Genomic DNA, 9,535 nt, shown 5'->3' with positions numbered 1-9,535 from the left:
GCCAGAGCCTGTCCACAGCCAGGTCTACCTCCGCATTTTGAGGTAAGTTGGATTCAACTGTCTCCTTGTCCGTTCTTGGGCTTGGACCCAAGCAATAGGTGTTAGGGAAGGCAAGATATTAGATCCAATCGAAAGATGGTAGGGAGGGGGTGAGATGTGGGACACAAGCAAAAGCTGGTGGTGGGACGGGTCGGGAGGCGAGATATCTCATCCAAGCAAAAGGTGGTGGTGGTGGGAAGGGGAGAGATCCAAGGATAAGTTGTTGGTGGTGGGAGCGAGAGACATCCTACCCAAGCATAAAGTGGTGGTGGAGAGATATCGAACACAAGAGAGTCCCCAGTAACCTGCGACCATGGAGTGGCCAAGAAAAAACACAGAGTTGTTCTCTCATTACATTTATTGTTTTTTTCATTACATTTGGGGAACATAATCAAAAAAACCAAACATAAGACCCAACAACCGTGTCAATAAAACCCCCAAGAAAACCTAAAAATCTGTCTGCCGACAAACTAGACGCCTAGAATAAAAGAAATCCCAACACTTTCAAAAGGTCTCCTCTCCCGTGTGAGTTCTCTCAAGTGTAAACAGAGAGGAAACTTTTCATATTTTCTGTAAAAGAGCGCGTCTTCTCCTTGGTGTGAGTTCTCCGATGTCTAGCAAGACACGATTCATCTGTAAAATCTTTCCCACATTCCGAGCACGAGTATGGCTTCTCTCCTGTGTGGCTTCTCAGATGTCTGGCCAGCTTGTATTTACTGCGTAGACATTTGCCGCACACAGCACACGGGTAGGGCTTCTCCTTTTTGTGAATTCTCTTACGTGCTACAAGATCCGCCGCCTCTGTTCCAAGAGTCGCCTCATCCGTTACACAATTTCCAGATCTTGAACCTGACAATTGTTTCGCTTCTGTGTGAATTCTCTGATGTCTAATGACAGCCGATTTATGGGCGAAGGATTTCCCACACTCGGAGCAGGGGTACGGCTTCTCTCCTGTGTGCACCACCCGATGTCTTAGAAGATCGGATTTCTTGTTAAAACTTTTCCCACATTCCGGACAAGGATGCCGCTTCCCTCCTGTGTGAATTCTCTCCCGACCAAGAATATTCGTTTTATCTGTAAAACATTTCACCCCTTTTGACCTTGAAGGCGGCTTCTTCTCTGTGTGGATTCTCCCATTTGAACCCGATTTGTCACTGAAGGATTCCCCATTTTCCGGGCAGGAGAGCGTCTTCTCTTCCGTGTGGTTTTTCTCATGTCGAACCAGATGATATTTCTTGCTATAACATTTCCCGCATTTCGAACATGAATACGACTTCTCCTCCGTGTGAGTTTTCTCGTGTTTGTCCAGATACGATCTACGCGAGAAACGTTTACAACACTGCGAGCAGGAGAACGGCTTCTCTCCCGTGTGAAGTTTCTTGTGTCTAGCCAGACTCGACTTATCCGAAAAGCGTTTCTCGCATTCCGAACAGGAGTATGGCTTCTCTCCGGTGTGAATTCTCCGATGTCTCAGAAGCTTTGATTCCGCGCAGAAACTTTTCCCGCATTCTGGACACAAATGCTGCTTGGCTTCTGTGTGAATTCTCTTCCCGGAATGTTGATGGGACGACTTTCCCGTGTGAATTTGCTGATGTTGTTCGAGAACCGCTTTCCGTGCGAAGCATTTACCGCATTCTGGACACGAGTATGGCTTCTCCCCTGTGTGAATTCCTTCGAGCATAAGATTTTGGGAGCTAACCGTAAGCAGATTTTCGTGCTCTTCACAATGCGGCTCATTAACCCCTTGCTCCCCAGGGCTTACAGTAGCAGCGCGAAATTGTTCTGGAGGAGGAATCTCGCAATTATTTGATCGATCGATATGGTCGAGGACGGGATCTACACGAGGAGTAAAGAGGTTTTCTCTAGAGGACTGTTGCAGGTCCTCATCATCTTCTTCTATGTGATCATTTAGTGGTAACGCAACATTCTCCATGGAGTTCTTACTGACATCTTCTGTTAGGATGACATTTTTAGGAATTAGTTAATTAATGGAAATAGATTTTTCTTTTTCAAAACTACAAAATATACAAAATTAGGTGTAATGCTTTTTTTGGTGCAGATTTTTGAGGCAAATTCTGACTTGTATCCAATCCTTCTCTTTCTGGTGTCATTTTAAAGGAAACTCTGATATTATCCTTATGCAAATGAGCTCCTCAGTGCACCAGGGGCGGGGCTGTGATTGCTGCCGCCCAGCACTGAGGTCTATAAATCTTAATAGAAAGAAGAAAACAGGTGCACCAGTTATATAGCCCCACCCCCATTCTTTCAGGTCAGGGATGAAATGTTCTTTCTACAACTCCCTCTTTTATGAGAAATCTTGCCAATTTACACATAAAGAACCCCCTTCAATGTCACGTGACAATGAGCAGAGAAGAGTCAAGTTTAAAAGCTGCAGAGAGAGCCCCTTTATATGGACTATCTTCAGTTCTATAGCGCCTAGAAACATGGTGCTGGTGTCATGTTAAAGATAAGAATCACAACTTTCAGATCTGTGATCTACAGAACCAGATATAAAGGCAGTTGAAGAAAGAGTTGGAAATGTGAGCTGTAGATAAACTAATTTCCACCTATTTCTTAAAGAGGACCTGTCACCCTCAAAAGGGCACTAGGAGCTGCTTACTAAGGTTAGCAGCTCCTAGTGCTGAAACAAACGCAGCAGTGTTACACGGAAACCTCCGATAACGCAAACAAACACCGCCGCGCTGTACACTGGAAACGCCGGACCGCTTTGGGGGCATGAGGGGGCGGGATTAGGGGCGGTGACATCCGCATGGAGAGGGCGGGGCAGTCTGGGGAAGAGGCAGGACCTCGGACCGCCCCCTCATGAATATGCCGGACCGCTTTGAGACCGGCCCGGTGTTTCCAGTGTACAGCGCAGCAGTGTGTTACCGTTGTGGTAGGTTTCCAATGACGCTAGCAGTGTAACACCGCTGCATCTGTTTTAGCACTAAGAGCTGCTTACTTTAATAACCAGCTCCAAGTGCCATTTTTGAGGGTGACCGATCCTCTTTAAACTGTCCGTAACTCTGTAGCTCACAGAACCATAAGCCTGATGCGATCTGAAAGATAAGATTCTTATCTTTAATATGACACCAACAGCCGTGTCTCTTGGTGCTATAGAACAGAACATAAGGGGTCTGAAGTGAACCCCCCCCCCCCGAAGCCTCTAAACGTGTCATATTTTAGCTGAAATTTTCTCTTCTCTGCTAATTGTCACTACATTGTCACATCATGTGTAATTGGCTGAGATGTCACATAACATGGAGACTTCATCCCTGACCTGAGCGGGGTGGTAGTTTAATGGGGTAAAATCTTATTGTCAGACAGTTAAAGATCTAATTCCCACCCATTTAATAGTCTAAAGCTCACATTTCCAACTTTTTCTTCAACCGCTCTGGATCACAGAATCATAAGCCTGTTGTTATCTTAAAGATCAGATTCTCTTATCTTTAAGATGACACCTACACCATGTTTCTAGGTGCTATAGAACTGAAAATGAAGGGACCCTCTCTGCAGCTTGTAAAAAGGTCAAATATGACTCTTCTCTGCTCATTATCACATGATTTTGGGGGAAATTTATTTTTTAATAGATAAATGGGTGAGATTTCACATAAAAGATGGAATTCTAGAAATTACATTTCATCCTCTGCTCGAAGGGCTGGTGGTTTATTGGGGTAAATCTGGTGGCAGGTTCCTTGTAACATTTTACACCCGCCCGCCTGTGCCCAGTAAGGGGCGGCACCACGTCTCTCCTCACCTGGGGGTGTTACAGGTTTGGGCTCCTCCATCATGACGTCCTTGTAGAGATCTTTGTGCTCCTCTATATACTCCCACTCCTCCTTGGAGAAATAGACGGCGACATCCTGACACCTTAAAGGAACCTGACACCCACAGCGATTCAGACAGCACCCAGATATTAACCCTTGTGTTACGGTATAAAATCCCAGCCTCCCCCATGGCGTCACCTCTGCAGTCAGGAGCTCAATGATTTTGTTGGTGAGGTCCAGGATCTTCTGCTCATCTGCTGGAGTGTGAGGAAGAGCCTCCTCCATGGCCGTCACACTGTCACCTGATGACTTCTTCACCAGCGTGTAGTCCTGTGTGTGGAGAGAGAGACTTAGGGAGCAGGACCGCCTACTGGACTCCTGAGGACTGGCTTATAGGATTTGTGGTTCCCTTTGAATAATTTTAGGTGACAGGGTTCACCTCTGGAATTAGTCACCTCCCCCTCCCCCCCCCCCTCCCCCCAGTGTCTCCTGTGGTTTTGAGAGTGTAGCAGTTGCCCTGATACCCCTTTGTACACTGTGGGTGGCGAGTACATAGTAAGGGTCACCTCTGCGGTCACCAGGTGGATGATCTCCAAGGCGAGGTGTAATATCCTGCCGCTCATCTCCTTCCTGTCCTTCTCTATTCTCGGGGGGCTCTGGAGGTAGCACATCCTGGAGGGGATCAGGAGAGTGTAAAACAGCGACTCTTCATATGAGGATCTAGAACTGAGAACCTACAAACAGGAACAGCACAGGAGAGGGACCCCAAGATATCTGACCTCATATACTGGAGTGCTGCGGCCAGTAATGTGGCGGGTGCTGCGGCTGTGTATTGGGGCGCTGCGGCCTGTAATATGGCGGGTGCTGCGGCTGCGTATTGGGGCGCTGCGGCCTGTAATATGGCGGGTGCTGCGGCTGCGTATTGGGGCGCTGCGGCCAGTAATATGACGGGTGCTGCGGCTGTGTATTGGGGCGCTGCGGCCAGTAATGTGGCGGGTGCTGCGGCTGTGTATTGGGGCGCTGCGGCCAGTAATGTGGCGGGTGCTGCGGCTGTGTATTGGGGCGCTGCGGCCAGTAATGTGGCGGGTGCTGCGGCTGTGTATTCGGGTGCTGCGGCCAGTAATATGGCGGGTGCTGCGGCTGTGTATTGGGGGTGCTGCGACCAGTAATATGGCGGGTGCTGCGGCTGTATATTGGGGGTGCTGCGGCCAGTAATATGGCGGGTGCTGCGGCTGTGTATTCGGGTGCTGCGGCCAGTAATATGGCGGGTGCTGCGGCTGTGTATTGGGGGTGCTGCGGCCAGTAATATGGCGGGTGCTGCGGCTGTGTATTGGGGGTGCTGCGGCCAGTAATATGGCGGGTGCTGCGGCTGTGTATTCGGGTGCTGCGGCCAGTAATATGGCGGGTGCTGCGGCTGTGTATTGGGGGTGCTGCGGCCAGTAATATGGCGGGTGCTGCGGCTGTGTATTGGGGTGCTGCAGTTTTCAATGCTTCCAGTGTCTGTTCTATATCGCCTGAATATCTTTACAATAAGCACATATTTTTACGATATTTTCATGCTTTTACAAACCTAAGAGTTTCCACCACTCGTCCAATTACTGCCCCCACCCCGAAATCTCAGCTCTCCTGTAGGAATTTACACAAAACACATCCAACCCATCCGCCATGATCTTACCTGACGGCTGTGGTCACACACTGCGGGTGGGGCGTCCTTAGGCTATGGATATACCCTGTACACACCTATAAATCAGGGAAATGGCAGATAACAGAGAGCACCAGCACATCAGTGACTCCCTGCTCAGCACCTACTACTCTGCTAGGTGCATGACCTGTAATGATGTCATCACCATCATGTGACACAACACCTGGAGGGGCGGAGCTCCGGGCTGCAGGAGCCTTGATGATGTCATGTGATCAGCAGCACCTGGGGGTGGGAGACAGGTGTATTGGGCACCACTTATTTATTAATCAGTGTGAGATGAGAGCCTGGGGGATGCTGGGAGTAGTAGTTCTTTTTTTAATCTATTTTCTTCCTGTATTGTTTTATGGTTGTGTGTGCAGGGTCCGGTGCTGCCCCCTGCTGGTTGTGTGTGTGTGGTCCGGTGCTGCCCCCTGCTGGTTGTGTGTGTGTGTGGCCCGGTGCTGCCCCCTGCTGGTTGTGTGTGTGTGGCCCGATGCTGCCCCCTGCTGGTTGTGTGTGTGTATGGCCCGGTGCTGCCCCCTGCTGGTTGTGTGTGGGGCCCAGTGCTTCCCCCTGCTGGTTGTGTGTGTGTGGCCCGGTGCTGCCCCCTACTGGTTGTGTGTGTGTGGCCCGGTGCTGCCTCCTGCTGGTTGTGTGTGTGTGGCCCGGTGCTGCCTCCTGCTGGTTGTGTGTGGGGCCTGGTGCTGCCCCCTACTGGTTGTGTGTGTGCGGGGCCCGGTGCTGCCCCCTGCTGGTTGTGTGTGTGGGGCTCGGTGCTGCCCCCTGCTGGTTGTGTGTGCGGGGCCTGGTGCTGCCCCCTGCTGGTTGTGTGTGTGCGGGGCCCGGTGCTGCCCCCTGCTGGTTGTGTGTGCGGGGCCTGGTGCTGCCCCCTGCTGGTTGTGTGTGTGCGGGGCCCGGTGCTGCCCCCTGCTGGTTGTGTGTGTGGGGCTCGGTGCTGCCCCCTGCTGGTTGTGTGTGCGGGGCCTGGTGCTGCCCCCTGCTGGTTGTGTGTGTGGCCTGGTGCTGCCCCCTGCTGGTTGTGTGTGTGTGGCCCGGTGCTGCCCCCTGCTGGTTGCGTGTGTGTGGGGTCCGGTGCTGCCCCCTGCTGGTTGTGTGTTTGGGGTCCGGTGCTGCCCCCTGCTGGTTGTGTGTTTGGGGTCCGGTGCTGCCCCCTGCTGGTTGTGTGTGTGGCCCGGTGCTGCCCCCTGCTGGTTGTGTGTGTGGGGTCCGGTGCTGCCCCCTGCTGGTTGTGTGTTTGGGGTCCGGTGCTGCCCCCTGCTGGTTGTGTGTTTGGGGTCCGGGGCTGCCCCCTGCTGGTTGTGTGTTTGGGGTGTGGGGCTGCCCCCTGCTGGTTGTGTGTTTTGGGGTCCGGTGCCGCCCCCTGCTGGTTGTGTGTGTGTGTGGGGCCCGGTGCCGCCCCCTGCTGGTTGTGTGTGTGTGGGGCCCGGTGTTGCCCTCTGCTGGTTTTGTGTGCTGGGCCCAGTGCTGCCCCCTGCTGGTTGTGTGTTTGGGGTCCGGTGCTGCCCCCTGCTGGTTGTGTGTTTGCGGGGCCCGGTGCTGCCCCCTGCTGGTTGTGTGTGTGTGTGGGGCCCAGTGCTGCCCCCTGCTGGTTGTGTGTGTGTGGGGCCGGGTGCTGCCCCCTGCTGGTTGTGTGTGGGGCCTGGTGCTGCCCCCTGCTGGTTGTGTGTGTGGCCCAGTGCTGCCCCCTGCTGGTTGTGTGTGTGGGGCCCGGTGCTGCCCCCTGCTGGTTGTGTGTGTTTGGGGTCCGGTGCTGCCCCCTGCTGGTTGTGTGTGGGGCCTGGTGCTGCCCCCTGCTGGTTGTGTGTGGGGCCTGGTGCTGCCCCCTGCTGGTTGTGTGTGTGGCCCAGTGCTGCCCCCTGCTGGTTGTGTGTGTGCGGGGCCTGGTGCTGCCCCCTGCTGGTTGTGTGTGGGGCCTGGTGCTGCCCCCTGCTGGTTGTGTGTGTGGCCCAGTGCTGCCCCCTGCTGGTTGTGTGTGTGCGGGGCCTGGTGCTGCCCCCTGCTGGTTGTGTGTGTGTGGCCCGGTGCTGCCCTCTGCTGGTTGTGTGTGTGGGGCCCGGTGCTGCCCCCTGCTGGTTGTGTGTGCGGGGCCCGGTGCTGCCCCCTGCTGGTTGTGTGTGCGGGGCCCGGTGCTGCCCCCTGCTGGCTGTGTGTGTGCGGGGCCTGGTGCTGCCCCCTGCTGGTTGTGTGTGTGTGGGGCCGGGTGCTGCCCCCTGCTGGTTGTGTGTGGGGCCTGGTGCTGCCCCCTGCTGGTTGTGTGTGTGGCCCAGTGCTGCCCCCTGCTGGTTGTGTGTGTGTGGGGCCCGGTGCTGCCCCCTGCTGGTTGTGTGTGTGGGGCCCGGTGCTGCCCCCTGCTGGTTGTGTGTTTGCGGGGCCCGGTGCTGCCCCCTGCTGGTTGTGTGTGTGCGGGACCTGGTGCTGCCCCCTGCTGGTTGTGTGTGTGTGGGGCCGGGTGCTGCCCCCTGCTGGTTGTGTGTGTGGCCCAGTGCTGCCCCCTGCTGGTTGTGTGTGCGGGGCCTGGTGCTGCCCCCTGCTGGTTGTGTGTGTGCGGGGCCCGGTGCTGCCCCCTGCTGGTTGTGTGTTTGCGGGGCCCGGTGCTGCCCCCTGCTGGTTGTGTGTGTGCGGGACCTGGTGCTGCCCCCTGCTGGTTGTGTGTGGGGCCTGGTGCTGCCCCCTGCTGGTTGTGTGTGTGTGGGGCCGGGTGCTGCCCCCTGCTGGTTGTGTGTGTGTGGGGCCGGGTGCTGCCCCCTGCTGGTTGTGTGTGGGGCCTGGTGCTGCCCCCTGCTGGTTGTGTGTGTGGCCCAGTGCTGCCCCCTGCTGGTTGTGTGTGTGTGGGGCCGGGTGCTGCCCCCTGCTGGTTGTGTGTGGGGCCTGGTGCTGCCCCCTGCTGGTTGTGTGTGTGGCCCAGTGCTGCCCCCTGCTGGTTGTGTGTGCGTGGGGCCCGGTGCTGCCTCCTGCTGGTTGTGTGTGGGGCCTGGTGCTGCCCCCTGCTGGTTGTGTGTGTGGGGCCCGGTGCTGCCCCCTGCTGGTTGTGTGTGCGGGGCCCGGTGCTGCCCCCTGCTGGTTGTGTGTGTGGCCCAGTGCAGCCCCCTGCTGGTTGTGTGTGCGGGGCCCGGTGCTGCCCCCTGCTGGTTGTGTGTGCGGGGCCCGGTGCTGCCCCCTGCTGGTTGTGTGTGCGGGGCCCGGTGTTGCCCCCTGCTGGTTGTGTGTTTTGGGGTCCGGGGCTGACCCCTGCTGGTTGTGTGTGGGGCCTGGTGCTGCCCCCTGCTGGTTGTGTGTGTGGGGCCCGGTGCTGCCCCCTGCTGGTTGTGTGTGCGGGGCCCGGTGCTGCCCCCTGCTGGTTGTGTGTGTGGCCCAGTGCAGCCCCCTGCTGGTTGTGTGTGCGGGGCCCGGTGCTGCCCCCTGCTGGTTGTGTGTGCGGGGCCCGGTGCTGCCCCCTGCTGGTTGTGTGTGCGGGGCCCGGTGCTGCCCCCTGCTGGTTGTGTGTGCGTGGCCCAGTGCTGCCCCCTTCTGGTTGTGTGTTTGGGGTCCGGTGCTGCCCCCTGCTGGTTGTGTGTGTGTGTGTGGGGCCCGGTGCTGCCCCCTGCTGGTTGTGTGTGTGTGTGGGGTCCGGTGCTGCCCCCTGCTGGTTGTGTGTGTGTGGTCCGGTGCTGCCCCCTGCTGGTTGTGTGTGTGCGGGGCCCGGTGCTGCCCCCTGCTGGTTGTGTGTGTGTGGGGTCCGGTGCTGCCCCCTGCTGGTTGTGTGTGTGTGGCCCGGTGCTGCCCCCTGCTGGTTGTGTGTGTGTGGCCCGGTGCTGCCCCCTGCTGGTTGTGTGTGTGTGGCCAGGTGCTGCCCCCTGCTGGTTGTGTTTGGGATTTGGTAATAATCCCTGCTGGCTCCAGGTGTCATGTCACATGCAAACCACTGGGTGGCGGACTATGCACAGGTCTTGTCTCTGCAGTTTGTCCTCATGTGTAATAATAATAATCTTTATTTATATAGCGCCATCATATTACGTAGCACTGTACAAATCATAGGGGACAAATACAA

General features: G+C 56.0%; 1 protein-coding gene across 1 annotated transcript; it reads right to left on the bottom strand.

Moving 5' to 3' along the window:
* Nucleotides 1–379: 379 nt before the first annotated feature.
* On the bottom strand, nt 380–4,765 carry LOC140122695 (uncharacterized). Its single transcript, XM_072143814.1, has 5 exons — nt 4,586–4,765; nt 4,373–4,478; nt 4,005–4,136; nt 3,797–3,920; nt 380–1,992 (listed from the first exon to the last, which is right to left on the bottom strand). Exons 1-5 carry the CDS (start codon nt 4,588–4,590, stop codon nt 575–577), a joined length of 1,785 nt encoding a protein of 594 aa, XP_071999915.1. The 5' UTR covers nt 4,591–4,765; the 3' UTR covers nt 380–574.
* Nucleotides 4,766–9,535: the final 4,770 nt, after the last annotated feature.

Source organism: Engystomops pustulosus, chromosome 3 (assembly GCF_040894005.1).
Source record: "Engystomops pustulosus chromosome 3, aEngPut4.maternal, whole genome shotgun sequence".
Taxonomy (NCBI): domain Eukaryota; kingdom Metazoa; phylum Chordata; class Amphibia; order Anura; family Leptodactylidae; genus Engystomops; species Engystomops pustulosus.
Note: the sequence above shows the minus strand (reverse complement) of the source record. Positions and strands in the feature narration are given on the sequence as shown.